The sequence below is a fragment of the Sciurus vulgaris genome (genome assembly GCF_902686455.1).
Source record: "Sciurus vulgaris genome assembly, chromosome: 10".
Classification (NCBI taxonomy): domain Eukaryota; kingdom Metazoa; phylum Chordata; class Mammalia; order Rodentia; family Sciuridae; genus Sciurus; species Sciurus vulgaris.
This window is the reverse complement of record NC_136470.1, coordinates 32323664-32340122: the sequence shown is the minus strand read 5'-3', so window position 1 is coordinate 32340122 and position 16459 is coordinate 32323664. Positions and strand designations below refer to the sequence as shown.

The following is a 16459-nucleotide window of genomic DNA, read 5'->3' as shown; positions in this document are numbered from 1 at the left end:
GGTTTTGAATGACATTCAGTTATTTCAAACAAACTGATATAAATCTTAAAAATTAATCAAAAGAAAAAGAATTCACTAGGTGGTCTTACTACAGAAAATTTGAAACACTCTTTTAATGTATGTGCCAGGCAAATATTTGAAGAAATAAGAAGAGCAGTCAGGTACAAGAAATAATTGATATATGAGATAATTCTGTGACAAGTAATCTCACAGCACCACACTAGTAAATAGTGCATCATGGGCCTTCCATTATGGTCTCATAGTCACTGTGATTTATTCTGCCTAACAGTGGATCAGGTTTTCTTGTGAGCCAGTTATATCTATGTATAACTGAGCAACCATCTTTAGCAGCCAACATTATCAAATAAAGGTGTCAACATGGAAATATGTAATTGAGTTGTTTGGATCTATAAAATCTGAATTACTCAGCCTGAGAATGAAACTTAGAGAAATAAATTATGTTTTATAGATAACTATTTTAAAATGTTAGATTCTCTGCTAACAGGCTAACATAATTTTGAAACATGGAACTATTTTGTGAGATTGTTTATCACTGAATATAAAAGAAATAATCCTAAATTAATTCATTTGGTATATTTTATCTGAAATTGTTCAGACACCAAGTAATTGAAATTATTCATTATTCGAATGGCAAGAATCATAAAGAATAATATAAAGTATATTAAGGACACCTTTTTGTTATGGTAAAACCCTGGATAATTCTATACATGAGATGATTGAAAATTGGATTTTTATTCATCCATATGTATTAACTACTTATTATTTATTTGGTATGATTTTATTTTCTGATTTATGCAGTATTAATAATTATTCTTAGCAGTATTCATTTTTTGTAGACTTAATAAATTATTTCAGCATATTCCAAATATCTGGTCATCATTAAAATAGCTAGACTTTAGAATTATGTTACATGTGGTGTCCTTTGAGCTTTATTTCAATAATTTAAGAATATGAATTCCTTTTATTTTAATTTTTAAGAGGATTCTGCATAGATCGAAAATGATCATTTTGAAATATCATACCAAAAGTCTGCAAAAACTGATTAAAATACCTTGAGCACTTTCATTTGCTTTTAAACTGTAATTCTCATGACTTGATAAATAATGTGCCAAAATAAACACACCTGCAGAAAATACTAAAATAGGTATAAGACAAAATATAGCTGAGTAATTGCTTTATAACAGATTTATGAGGATAGGAAAATCCATAAATGGTTGTTAATGTTAGCTTTAGGACATTTATTTTGTGTGGTCGATGTTATTAGGAGAGAATTTAGAGCACTGCACAATTAAAGCTGATAGATGGGCCATTTTACAAAAGTGCTTTTAAAAAGTTAACTTTGTGTATGGCAGAGTAGTTCTTTCCAACTGTTCTTTTTAGGTTATTAGTAAAGAGATGAGGTGTACTTTTATGCTTTTTCCCTAGGCTTTTTACTTTAATATGTACACAATCACTAAGAAATGAAAATTTTGACTTGATTTACATTTCTTGGGAATAAATATAAAATTATAAATCCTGTGCTGGATTTTTAAAAATTTCATGGATGGTGGCCTACAAATCATTCACTTTGAAACTATCTTACAAATGAGGTCCAATGTGTCTTTATATTATACAGTCAACTCGGATCATATATACTTAATTTCTTGGCTGCATATTCTGAACATTTATAGTGATAGTCCTAAGTGATTATATCACAACACTTCTTCAAGATGGAATTGGCTTATTTGACATTTTTGCATTGAGAAAATAAAATATAATCTGAGTTATTTCTTCTCCCAAAGTTTTTTGTATGTATGAAATATTAATATGAACTGAATCATTATGTATGTGTTTAATATATTACCATACACATCATACATTCATATCACTTTTTATTGATGGCTATTTGCTTAAATCATGGAGCAAAAAAAAATTTTAGAACCAAAATTACATTAAATAAGGTTTAAATTTTGAAAAAAAAAATCTTGCAAAGTAGTAAGAAAAGCAAGGATTTTAAAAGCTGTAGCTATTTGAATTACAGTTCTTCTTTTCTTATCTGATGAGTGGCTTTAAGAAAGTCACCAAATCTTCACTTTACAACCTTTACACAATTGGGATATTGAATTACTTTTTGGAGAGTTGCTAAGAGAATTTCTAATATGTGATCTGATATACAACTAACATTGATGGCTTCTTCTTGTTAAACTGAGAGGAAAAACATGAAATTTATGAAGGATAGAAGACCTGATTTTTTCTTGAAAAAGCATTTTTAGATTTTGAGCTAAGATCTGAAGGGTGAGTAGGAATTAAATAGAGAAAGGGAGGGATTTTAAGGTATGGCATGCACAGAGCTGGAGGTAAGATGGAACATGGTATTTAAGATCCAAAAGAATGTTTATGAGGCCAGGTTGGGAAAATGGGGAAGGGCAGGGTATGGTTTGAGAAGACACTGAAGAATAACCACAAGACCGTGTTAAGGATTTAACTCTCTTTTAAGATCAGTGGGATGATAATGAAGGATGTTAAGCACAAAAGTTCTGTGAACAGCTTAGTTTTGTTTTAATCCCTCTGGTTGCATTGTGAGATTAGATTAGAAAAATGCAAGGCCTTAATTAGGATGAGTGTCATTTGTTAGCTTGGCCAGGGTTGTGGCCATCCAGAAACAGGTGTAGAAAATCAAACATAGTTACAAAATAAAAGCAATGACCCTTGGTAACTGACTATATATTTCAGGGAGGATGGAAAAGGAAACCTTCTGATAATGATGCTTTCTAAAGGCTGACTTAGGAAATGTTGTCATCAAAATTATGACCCATGTCAGGTGATACGCACATTGTCATAGATTGCTGGATGGTTGCTTTTGATTCTTGAGTTCTTTAATGGACAAATAAATAAGTAGCACCATTTAACAACTGTGCTTTGCAGAAAAGTGGGGGCGTTTTAGAGAGGAAGGAAAGGAAGAAGAGTGTTATTAATCTTCTCTGAGTACCTATGGCAGGCATTGTGAATGTTATTTTTATATAAATTGGAAGTATTTGTTAGTATATATTCTGGTCAATCCTTACTTAAACTCTTTCAATAACCTCCAACAAGTTTTCTCGGTTGTGGCAACTGGAATTTTGGACTGGTCTGTTTGTGGTGGTGGTTGTGAGGTTATCTTGTGCATTGTGGAATGTTTATCAGAATCCCTGACTTCTGTCCACTTGAGGCAGAGCTACTGGCCTGCCTCTCCCACTTCCTCTCTACTTCAATTATGACAGCCAAAATTGTCTCTTGAACCATGTGCTACAGAATAGCATGAGATATTTGAGTGGAGGCAAAAAGTTCAGAGCATTTTATGTTCTGTTAAATATATTCTTTAAAATGCCCTTTTATTCTCTCTATTTTTATGTCTGAAAAATTGAAAGACATAATGACAGACTTTTATGTTAAACTCAATCTTTTCACCCCAAAAGAAATCATACCTTGTATTAAAGTATCCTAAAAGTTTTTAATTGTTAGAGATATTATCATTCATGAGTTTCTGTGCATATCATTTCTCCAGCATCACAGTGACTGACTGGGTTTTCTGAGTACAAATGTAGATAATTTGACTACTTGAAAATTTGAGTGTTCCTGCATTTAATGAAATGTAGCTTCCAAAAAATCTTGTAACTCACTTCCTTACTCTCTTCACGTTCTTGCAGAATGTGGCATTTACAGTACTAGTCTATCAGTTGTTAATTGAGCTCTACTATTATTAAGAAAAAAAAAACACTGTATATAAGATTGAAAAAAAATCACTTCAAGTCAAAGACTTGTGACAATTAGCCACTGATAATGAAAACTAGTATCTATTAATTAGCAGAAGAGTTTCTGAGTCAAGTTTATTTCATTGAGTCTATTCAAGAAAAATGCTGTTCTCCATTAGTAGGATTGTTCCTATCATAGATAAAGTTGCTTAACTGTATCTTATATTGAGTCATACTAGGAATTTAGCCTAATTATTTTAGAGCCAAGTCCTCTGGCAGTCTTCTGACCTATTGCTAACAGTGAAGAATCTCTATACTTCAACTCATACAGATAGATACAAATACACTTGCCATTATGTCCCAGATATTGGGACCACATTGCGAAAATACCAAAATCTTAATCATAATCCTGTCATAATTTACACAAATATTTTCATGTACTTGGAATTTTCCAGTGTGTCCTGAATTTATCATAGGATCCACACGTGTAAAGTACCTCTTCAATTTAATAATTGAAGAGGTACTTTATAATAATAATAATTTAATAATAATCTTCAATTTATAATAATTTAATAATAATCTTCAATTAAGATGATATTATTTGAAAAGAACGTTCTTGAGGACGTTTTTCCTAGTAGAATATGCATTTGAATGTTTGTAATCTAAAGGGAAGCTACCAGGGCAGAGGGACATGTATCAGTTGCCCTGCTTTCTCTCTGAATCACCATACTCTCAAGACACTAGCACTGAAAGCACTTTAAGATTCAACTTCCCTTTGCCAGACAGGACTGTATTTAAACCGGGGAGGCCAAATGGAAATAAATCCCATTTTAAAGACCTCCAGAGACATCACAGTTGGCAACCAGTTCATGGTTCACTGACCTTTACTGTTAACTGCTTCTTTTCTACACTTTGCCTAGAATGTTCTTGCTATTATTTAGTCCCATTATCTTCTCTTCTAGCCTAAGTGTTTGTCAAGATTGTCTGCTTTCTCTGTTTATTAAACCTAATCTGGAGACTTCTGAAGTATCTATTGAGCTCATAGAAATATCTATTGAGCTTACTTCTTTTCTTCAGACCAGAAAAGTCTTCCTTCAACTCTTGTATAATTTATTTTCAAACATTTATCATCTTTCTGACTCATGCCTCCTGAATATGACAAGCAGATGGAAGAATATGAGGCATCTTGTCTGCCTCCCTAACCTCCTTTCTTCTTTCCCCCTCCCTCCCTTCCTCCCTTTCTTCTGTTTTCTCCTAGCATTTCTACCTAAAGATTATTGTCTGAAAAGTGTATAGATTATAGAATGTCTCAAAATAATAAAATAACAAGGAGCCTCTGATGCCACATTCAAAAAAGGAAGAGAGAGTCTTAGAGAATCTTTTTATCCTTTCTCTGTGTGTGTGTGTGTGTGTGTGTGTTTGTGTGATGGGGGGTGGATACCAGTGGGGAGAAGGATGCTAAATTCTCCCAAATTTTTTAAACAGTTATTTTTTTAAAAAAATTAAAAAAACCATTATTAAATTATATAGTTGTGTACCTTCTAATACTTTTATACAGTTATCATTTTTCCCTTTTAGACTCAAAAGGTACCATAGAATTTTACAATAATATACCTTATATCTATTATATGAATTTGTGTATAACATATATTTCAGGCTTTGCTTCACTCCCTTTGCCCCCCCCCCAATAAAGAGGAATCTAGGTTAAAAATAGAATTTTTTAAAATTTAAACTTAGTTTCATGGCAAATTTCCTAATCCTTCATCCTTTCTAAATTCTCCTCCAAAGCAAGAAAATTTAGAGCTGTCATTGTAGATGCTACACAATGTTGTTATAGTTAAAAAATAGTAAATTTTACTCTTAAAAATGTCTATTCACTTTTTAAAGGCATTTTACCTTCTTTTTTATGTATTCACTTTAAAATATATTTTGCCAAAACAATTTTTTCTCATGTTTTGAAAACGATAACTATTTTATTGAATTTATATGATTTCAAATGATTGAATGGTAAAATTGATTTACCTTTAAAGGAGCACATTACTTTTCATTGAAAAAAGACACACTTTTCAAGCAACTTTAAGTCTACATTGTCACTTAGCTTTCTAGGCTTTTTAAGACTATAGCTAAATATTCTTAAAGGATTTTTATATCATGAGGAATTCTTTAAAAACAGATTTTATATGTGTATGTAGTAATAATATTAGGTTAAACAGCTCTTAAAAGTTTAAGTGTAAAATCAAATATATTCTGTGTACTAGTGCATATGGCTCTCCACTAGCTGATTCATCAGTAGGAAAATTTGTACAGGGACATGATTTAGTCCAGAGACCTGGAAGCCAGTCTTTGCTTAGCCATCTGTGAACTTGAGAAAGTTTTTCAACAATTTAGGTTCTCTGTTTTCTTGTGCAGAAAGAATGAGAGTTAGACTGTTAAGTTCTAAGGTCTCTTCCAGTGCCAACATTTTATAGTTTTAGTGTTTTATTAGGGGTAGAGACAGATAGGATTTTCCTCTTTGTTAGCATGAAAGGAACAGGTATAGAGGTGCTCTGAGCCTTTTAAGTGGAAAGAAAAGTGGAGGGGAGCTAGCTTAAGGGTGGTAGTGAGGCCCCCCCCATGAACCCAGAACCTCAGAGTTTGGATAATGGATGAGCAGGTTCCAAGTTACTCTTCTTTTTTCTGTTTTTCTGATATAATTAACTGGACAATAATGGGCACTGCCTGTTTTATAAAAGGGTTTCTGTTCTGTGAAAAGAAAATCCTTTGACCTGATCCTAGGAGAAATACATATAGAGAAAGGGGAAATAGATGAAAAAATAAATCAATAAGTTTATATAATGTGGTCTTTAGGAGAGAAAGTGAGGGATGATAATTTCCTTCAAGTGAGTAAAGGGATTTTATGAGGAGGACTTATTGACTTTTATTTGTTTACTGAAACTGGCACAGATGCAAAGGGAGGTTAATCTGTGAGCAGACAGGTTTTCATTGAGACAGGAAGAATCATTTCCTGATAATCTTGGTTGTTAAAAGCTTAAATGATCATTCAAGATAGAGTCCTCTGAGCAACCTCGGATGTTTTAGAAGTTTTCATGTTAGAGGATGTTCTTAGCTAACTTTTAAGATCCTTAATAGATTGAAAATTGTCGTTGATGTGATATGCAAATGTAATAGTCTGAATTTCTTATATTGGATTTTAATTAATAAAATTATTCTACTGCTGGGACCTGATTGCTAATTAAAAACTCTACACAAGGAAAGGGCAATTTTTAAATTTTAAAGGTTCTGCTTCTCAGTAATTATCTTGTTTTTTTCCTATGTTGTATATTTTAAAATATTTAAGGAACTTAAATTACAAAAATGGGAGAAATTTTTAAGAATCATTTTTCTAGTCTTCTGACTTACGGAATTAGCGTAATGAGCTCAAACTCACTTTTACTGATTATGCCAAAGAATAATTTCACAATTTTTGTTGATTCAAAGAAAAATTTTATTGTGACAGTTTATTAGATACTCTTGTAGTTCTTAAATATTTCTGTCATTTAAAAGACATTATCTTTAAAGTATTATGAACTGTAAAAATGTCCTACTTCCTCTTGGCTTTTGAGTGTGATATCAAAGCTAGTGATATAATGAATGTTAAGCCTGAGTAATGAGATTTTGAAAAACTTTTCTATTTGAGTAAAAATTATGCTTAATTTTTACTTTAGAATGAAAAATAAAGAGAAATTATTTTGCTTATTTTGGTTGGGATGTGTGATTTAAAATGTGTTTCTGAGTTACTTTCAAAGCTTGTATGTATTTTTCATATCTGCTATTGCTATGGTATATGTACATATGTAGCAAACATATAATAGAGAACCTTGCCTCTGTTTTATAAGTCTACTGTTTCACAGTAGCAGGCCTTGGTTTTCATTTAAACTACAGAAGTGTATATTAAGTCTAATTAATTTTGACTTACTGACATTTGTGAAAGTTATTTATTTGAAGTAATTTTAGTGTGGGTTTTGACTGTGCTATTGTGAAAAAGTTCTGCATTTAACAGTAATTATGTGTATTTCTAAAATAAACAAAATAATTGTTTTACAGTAGTTTGAACATATATTAATCTGAGTTTTCTATATTAAAATGCCCAGTGTTTTAGCACTGAAAGCAAGTAATGTGATTTTGACTTATATTTAGGGTTATAAAAGTTTTTCTGTTCCTGTAATTTATTCACATTTTTCTATAGATCTTCTCAGCTAAAATATGCAAGAATTTAGGTGCAATATTTTAAAATATCTTTCCTACTTGACTTATAATCACAGACTAACAGCATCTTCTCCTTGTTAGAAATGCAAAATCTCAGGCCACACCCCTGACCCATGTAACCATAATCTGTATTTTAACCAGATCTTCTGATGATTTGTATGTTTATTCACATGTAAGAAGCATAAGCTTAGTGGAATATTATTAGTAGCATGAATCAAAGTTAATTTGATAATAGAGTTGTAGGTTTTAACATTACTTATCTTTAAAAGATGCTCAGTTTTGATTTCTGTGTAGCCTTAGTGGCTAAGATTTTTAGTGTTTTTAAATCCATTACACGTATAGTTATCTAACCTGTCATCTGGTAACAAAATGTAGAATCATTGAAAAATGTTTTATAATTCCATAGTTACCATCAATTGTAGCTCTGCCAGTTAATCATAGTAAAGATTTGAAGATTTGTTTCTATTTTTCTAAAATTATTCATAATTACACTTGAAATGCTAACAAATATTCATCCATAGTGTGCTTATTATATCCAAATATTAACAAGTTCTTTATTTTACATTAATAGAAGGATCATTGTTAAGTCAAATCTTATACTTTTTCTGTTTCATTTTATGTTTCCTTAATTTTATTTATTCCATGTTTTCTTTTTTTGTTTTGTTTTGTTTTAGTTGGGTCTGGTAAGTTGACATTTTATTCGCCATCTTCTAATCACCGTGTCACTGTGACTGGAACTTCTCTTCCCCTTTCCATCCATACCCTTCCATGTCCTTCAACCAATCAGCCTCCATGTTTCACTTGTCATTGGCCACAAAGACAGACTGCACAGAATAAAGTCTGCAGGAAGTATGGGTAACTGGCAAAGAGTAAAGGTAATGGGGTTGCTAACTTTATGTCTTATTAAATCATGTATGATCTGCATCCTTTAATTTCTTTTCCTCTTATATAAGTGATGAAATAAGTAATAGGATTGGTTGGTGAAGTACTATTTCAGTTGACATCTTACAAGATTAAGCAAACAAATAAAAATATATGTCCAGAGAATAATTTGGGTTTTTTAAATTCCAAATGTTTATGAATTCATGTCTATCTGAGGTTTTACTGCTGTAATTCAATAATAGTCATTAAAGTTCTGTGGGTAAATAGCCTTGCATTCCAAGCTTTCTTGCATTCATTTTCATTTCTGTGTCAGATACATTTCATTTTATATGACATAACTGCATGGTATGCCCACGGTTTATCAAAATTTATTTTAATAGACATTAGTCCTCTACAAATAAAGAGCTCTCATGTTTCTAAGCACTTACCTTAGGAGGATCTTTTATTCTATAAGCTTGCTAGAGCACCATTTTCAGAGAATTTTACATGAGTGTGCTATGCTAAAGGATATATCAGAGGATAATTTTCACATTAAAAGGTCCTCTCTCACTATTCTCTAAGTTAAAAATTGACACAAATATTACTAAAGTGACATTTCATATTAATACAGATATAATTGTGATGCAGTCACTGGCTATTTGGGAAAAATAGCTTTGTTTACAATACCATACATATAAAATTATAGATGGATTAAAATTCAAACATAAAAATAATAAAGGCATTCAAGTATAGAGTGAAAATGGAGTTGAATATTTATATATTTCATATTATATATGTAATGGTATATTATATAATACTGTTATATAATTTTATTGATACAATAATGAAAATCTTACCTAAACAGATTAGGAGTATTAATAAAAAGGAAAAATATATTCATAACTGATATGAAAAGTTTTAGCTTACAAACGGTTCTTAGAAATTAAAAAAAATATATAAATAAACATATGAATATAGCATCCAAAACAAATAGGGTATCTTTGACAAGGTAATGTAAAGAAAATGCTTAAACTCATAAAGGTAAAAATGTTAAGAGGAGAATCTATTCTTAGTTTGTCAATGATGTTAATTAATGATCAGTGTTGGTAAAATTTGGGAGAAAAGGCAATTTGTGTGCTGTTTGTTAGTTAAAATCTCAGTTTATAAAAAATATTCCTGAGCACAAGTGAGCTATTTTGTAATGCGCTCTAGATTTTTGCATATTTCCAGACCCTATAATTTTACCTCTAGGAAATAATCTTGAATATCTTTCTGAGAAGGGTGTTAATCTTATCACTGTCTTTAAAAGTGAAAATGACAGGAATCTGAGTGGTTAAATAATTTAAGGTAATTTGTAAATTGGTTATTATAGAGTCATTATAATGATATTATAGGAGAATGTTTTAAAGCCATATGATCCAGTTTGCATGGTAGAATTATGAGTGGCTTTTCTGTTTTTCCTCTTTGTCCACTATTTCAAATTTTCAACACTGAACATATATGACATTGGTAGTATGATTATGCAGTTTGATTATAGCAAGTTTACAACTCCAGTATATCCTCATAAACATCAAGTAGGTACATATGATTAATGGCCTCAGTCTAGCTAGATAGGTAATTACAATAGATTGAAAAATAGAATCAAATTTAGTCCATTAATTTTTTTTCTTAGAGATATGGCTACATATGATGTCTAATGTGCAAGTAGAGGATTTTTGTATCTTTTGTTTTTTGGAAAAAGGATTTTGCTACCTTTCCCAGGCTGGCCTCGAACTCCTAGGCTCAAGGCATTTCTCCTTCATCAGCTGCTGTGTAACTAGAACGCCCTGTGTGTCACTGAGGTTGGCTGGAGAGGATTTTTAAAAGTTTTATTTCTAAGACATGTCTTGTGGCTGATGTCACTGTTGATGTTGGCTTGAGAATATGCCTACAAAATATAGTAAATTCATTTCCAGGCAAATATCCTGTGTAGAAGGATCGCTTCAGGATAAATGTAGTTAGCATGAGGGTTTGTATGCCTTGTTCCCAACCAAGTCTTTGAGGTTTGAAGAGAGCTGGCATTTTATAAAAGAAACACAGATTCTGGCACACATTCTTAGACATGCTCCTGAGATTTAGGAAAGAGACCACCCGAAGCTTTTGCTTGACTAAGTGGTTTGAACATTTATATTTTCCTACTCAAATTCCCTTCGTATTGGAAAGTCATATTCTCCCACTCATCTGATTAATCACTTGGTTTTCTTTCATTGAAGAACACCAAACTCTAGTCTGGAGTTAGTTTATTATCCATTCAGTCCTTTCAATTTGTTGGTCTGATTTCTGTGTCAATTATTCCGGCCCTTAAGTAAGGAATAGAATGCTCCTGTATGGATTTGTACTGGAGGAAAAACTTGGAAGGATGATGCACATGCCTATTATTATACCTGGGTAATGATAGTGTTTGTTAAATTCATGAGTAAACCACTCAATTACAATCACAGTTTAAAAAAAATTATAAGCTAGAACTTCAACATTACCAAATTGAACTTAAACTGTATCTCCTAACTTTGTATTTTCTTCCCTATAAGTTAGAGGACATTTGAAAGCATTTGACCTGATTTTTCAGGTCTCCTATAATTTTCTAGTCAAATGGTATAATTTCTACTAAACCTCAATTTTCTTAAAAAAAAAAAAAAAAAAAGAAGTGTAGAAGAAAGCACACTAATCTAGAAGTTAGAAGCTCTAATAACTTTCTTTAGTTTTGCCATAATACAATCTCAGAAAAGTCATTTTCTATTTCCTTTTTAAGGGATTTTATATTTTAAATATATTTATAAATAATATACATATTAAATAGACTTTAGAGTTAGTGTTTCTTTATGACCTATATATTTAAGTACCCAGAGTAAATGGCAGGCCAACTATGTCAATTATTTTTTGTAAATGCATAAGTTTATAAGTGTATTATATAATATATAGTATGCATATATATTTATACATTTGCTGCAGTTGATCAAGCAAGAGAAAGAATCCTACTGAATATTGACTTTTAGTAACAAAGAAGTCATACTTTTGTGAGCAGAATAGTGACATTTGCCATCTAATCTGAATATAATTTTTGATTTACATTTACTTTGGTGAGCTACCTTAAGTGACTGACATATGTACTTGAAAATACTTTTAAAGAAAGCTTTAAAAATAATGAAAAAACCTTAAAAAGTGGATTAGAAGAATCCTGTCCTATAAACTGCTAGATGTCTGGCTTGAAATATTGGTTCATTTGAATGTGAACTGAAACAAGAAAGAATAATTAGGTGTTTCAGACAGCTGGTAAGAAATGGATTGCAAGAGTGTAAACAGTAGGTAAAAGGACTTAGATTCAATGCATAGTTTTCCATCCACAAAACTCAACCCCAAAACAAACTTTTTTTCAGTGGGGGGAGCCAGGAGTGCTAGGTCAGCACACCTAGTGTCTCCAGCTGCCATTGCACCCAATGTAACTGACACAAATTTCTGACACTCTATTTACTGCTGAATGAAGTGGCCATTTAAGTCTGTATAAATCAAACAGTTTGGACAAAGCTGGCAGTATTTATAATGTCAGGATGAGCAGATGTTTCAAATTTGCCCTCATTTCCATATATATTCTGTTTGAACATGCCCTTGTCTATGTAAATGAAGGAAGCATTTGACTGCACTATTGCTTTAAATTCATTTCTATTCAAGTAATTGGACTGAAGATTTTAAATGGTTATAATTTGCATGGTAGCATTTCAGGAGCTTTTGAGTTAAAGTAATTTTAGGACCTGACTGCATCAGAAGATCCTCATGTATATGATTAAAGTTCATTCACCTTTAAGCACCTCTAAATGAGAAAAGATAATATTTATTCATACATATTTCAGGTATTCTTTGCATGTAAAGGGTCAAATTGTAGCTCAAGAATTCTTTTAAATTTGAAGGTTGATCCTAGGAGGTCAAGTGATTAAAAAAAAACTCTTGACAATACCACTCTGTTTCATTCTGTCAATAGGCACTTAACAGTTTAACTTGCAATTAAGGGTGAAAATTGCTCTGATATTACTAGTGTACATAGGTGTTGTATAAAATAAAGGCAGCACTTAGGTTATCAGGGAACTGCCTCAGTTGGGATCATAACTGCATGCTTTTGAGTCAATGTAATTTTTTCATCTCCCTTAGAACCTCCACATTTTGTTGTGAAACCTCGTGACCAGGTTGTTGCCTTGGGACGAACTGTGACTTTTCAGTGTGAAGCAACTGGAAACCCTCAACCAGCTATATTTTGGAGGAGAGAAGGGAGTCAGGTACAACTTTTTTACTAGTTTTTTTTTTTTTTTTAATCAGTAGAAATGGGTGCCAGATCTACAAGAAGAAAAAAACAATGTATGATATACTTATCTAACTGTTACATTAAGAGAATCCAGAAACTGGTTTCTCTCAGAATGAGAAGAGGCCAGCTTTTTTTCTGTGCCTTAATTCTCACTCAAAGCAGTTTTTGCCTGCTTCCTTTTGGTTCACAGGGTGGTATATAGAAGTCACTGTCATATCGTGTATTTTATTTCCACTTCAGCAATATTAAAAAAAAAATCACTCTTTATTTTTTCAACATAATTGAATCATCATTTCTATTATTCAAGTATCTATACCTTTACATTAAGAGATTTGCATGTATTTAAAATAGTGTGATTTTTTTTTAAAGCATGGGGAGTGTGCAGTGTCTTCTGAATCCTCAAAAAATACATGAAATTTTCTTTAAAAATTAAGTTCCAAGTTTTCAGTTCTATGAATATCTAACAAAATTGTCACAAGTGAATTAAAATTGGTTGCAAAATCATAATTGATAACATAGATCATTATATTAATATATTAACTTATATTAATCATATTACTATTATTGCAATTATTTATATATTTTAGAATTACATATTACTTACTATATTTAAGTTTTTATAGGTGTTCTGGGATGATTAGTTAACATTGATATCATTTAAATTATAGTTCGGTATATTCTTTTAAACTGTCAGATCTGATCACCATTTACCATTGATCCTAATTTCTAAACATTTTATAATCCAGAATTTTCTATCCACACTAGAATATAGAGATCTATATTTTTTAAAACTGACTCAGGCTTCAGTTTAATAAAGAAGAAATATTAAATTAATTTAAATTATCCTTTTATCTCATTTCTTAATGACTTGCCATCCTCAGTAAAGCAAAACCTTTTCCTTCACTTGTTTTCAATGCTTGTAAAAAAAAACTGATTCTCATTCATTTTAATACAGTTATTCCTGGCCATTTTTATTTTTGCTTGAATCAATCTCAGGTGTTTTGTTTTGTGGTCTTACTTGTAATATACTCTTATAAATAAAAAACAGTTTACTGATGAAACTCAATAATCTTTTATGAACAATGCATTCAAGTTTACTTTCGTTTTTACTTTGGTAGACAAATATTGACTTATGGTATGTAAACTATCATTTTTGTCCCACTGTTATGCTAGAGTCTAGGATACTCCATTTGGACTTCCAGGACTAAATTTACTAATCGCAAGTTAAAGACAAAATAGAACAATATATGCTAATGCAGCAGGAAAAATTGGAAGTAGATTATAGAAGAAAATATGTATAGTAAAAATAATGAATCCACTAGAAGTTTTTCTTAATAGAGTAATATATAGATGATTCACTTAAGTTATTTAAACTCCAGCTTAAATTTCCAAAAAAGTTTGGTTTGGTTTAATGATATGTCATTTTTTTTTCTAAAAATTTTTACTTTACAAAATTTTATGTGTCTGTAGAACACTAATTTAGCTTTAATGAAAGTGTATACTAAAAATTACCAAAACTCTTTAAAGCAAGCAACTTTATTTGATTAGAAGAATAGTTGATATTCTTTATTTCATGAACCTCAATGAGAATGGTTCATTATTATGAATGAAATGTACACCCTAAGAAGCATGATCTTTTATTAAAAGCAATATAGAAATTTAAAAGAAAGCTACCCTAGGAAATCTTACCTTTTTATTATTTATTTTTATCATTTATTTATTAAATAACCCAGGGACACTCAATTACTGAGCCATTCCCCAGCACCTCCCGCCTTTTTATTGAGAAGGGTCTCCCTAAGTTGCTCAAGACCTTGCTAAATTGCTAAGGCTGACTGAACTTGCAGTCCTGCCTCAGCCTTCTGAATCGCTGGGATTACAGGTATGCACCACTGTGCCTGGCAAATTCTTTCCTTTTACTGTGAAAATCTGGATTTGTAACTGTTAAGGTTCCTGAACATTTATAATGGGCAGCTAAAGAGATACTGGTCATGGTGCCAAAATGGTATACTCGATCATAATTTATAAGAAAGAATCAAAATTCTAATTTTGCTTCTGTATTAAAGGTCTTAGGGTTTTCCTAGTAGGAAAATGTGAACGAAGGATTTTGTTATAGTGTGCTTAAATATATAAAATCTTTTATTCTGATGATACCTAATAGCCTTATATTGTTTCAAAACTATCCCATCTAGTGTTGTTTCAAAACTAATAGTTATAAAACAATATGTCAATATTGAGATTTATTTAAAATTTTATATGATCCTGTTTGGCGCTACATTATTAAATTCCATGTGTGTTTAATGATGTCTGCACATGTGCACATCCCTATATGTGGATATGTGATGAAAGAATATTGAGTTTTTTCCTGCATATATGTGTATGTATTTGTACATGTTCACATAGATATATGTGAATATAAGTAGCTTTGCCTTTAACCTATTTTTGTTCTTTCCTCCCAAATTCTGGCTTTAGAATCTGCTTTTCTCATACCAGCCACCACAATCATCCAGCCGGTTTTCTGTCTCCCAGACTGGTGACCTCACTATTACTAATGTTCAGAGATCTGATGTTGGTTATTATATCTGCCAGACTTTGAATGTTGCTGGAAGCATCATCACAAAAGCATATTTGGAAGTTACTGATGGTAATGTAAACCATTTATTCCAAAACATTCAATTTGATCTACAGGGAGCATCAGTAGATGTATTTTTTTTTCCACTTTACATGGAAAGTTTATAGTTGTGTGTAGGAATGTTTTCATGTTTTGAAAACCTAAAAGTTATTTTGTAATCTCCTAGTGTAAATTACTGACTATTCTGTTTCCTCTAAATTAAGGTGATAAAATGAATTGGTCATAAATCCAAAGTCTAACAACTCACAACCAATGATAGTGTGATAGTATAAATGACCTGATGTTATTTTGTTTATCAACTTCTCTGAGCATGATGGATTAATATCAAATATAAAAATATGATTAATAGAGAATAATCTCCAAATTATAAGAGTAGTGATAATTTGGAAGATGGAAGAAAAAAAGTAGTTATAAGTGTATGAAATATATATGTATATACATTTATTTCTACATAAGGAAAATACCTATAAATATATGAGATAATTACAAGGGGCTTTGCAAAAATCATTGGAAGCCTTTATAATACACCTAATATATATAGTCTATGTGTAATCAGGAAATCCTTCCAAATTAAAAATAGAACTGAAAGCGTAATACAGGTAAGAAGTTTGTTGCTTCTAAAACTAAATTTATTAGAGCAATTGAAATTATTTTTTCACCCTC

General features: G+C 31.1%; 1 protein-coding gene across 1 annotated transcript in view; it reads left to right on the top strand.

Moving 5' to 3' along the window:
- Positions 1 to 16459, top strand: part of ROBO1 (roundabout guidance receptor 1) — a 374240-nt gene that overhangs the window by 282351 nt on the left and 75430 nt on the right. The window contains exons 7-8 of the mRNA XM_079154970.1: positions 13017 to 13141; positions 15637 to 15808. Coding sequence (XP_079011096.1) covers positions 13017 to 13141; positions 15637 to 15808 — 297 coding nt within the window. The remainder of the gene's footprint in view (positions 1 to 13016; positions 13142 to 15636; positions 15809 to 16459) is intronic.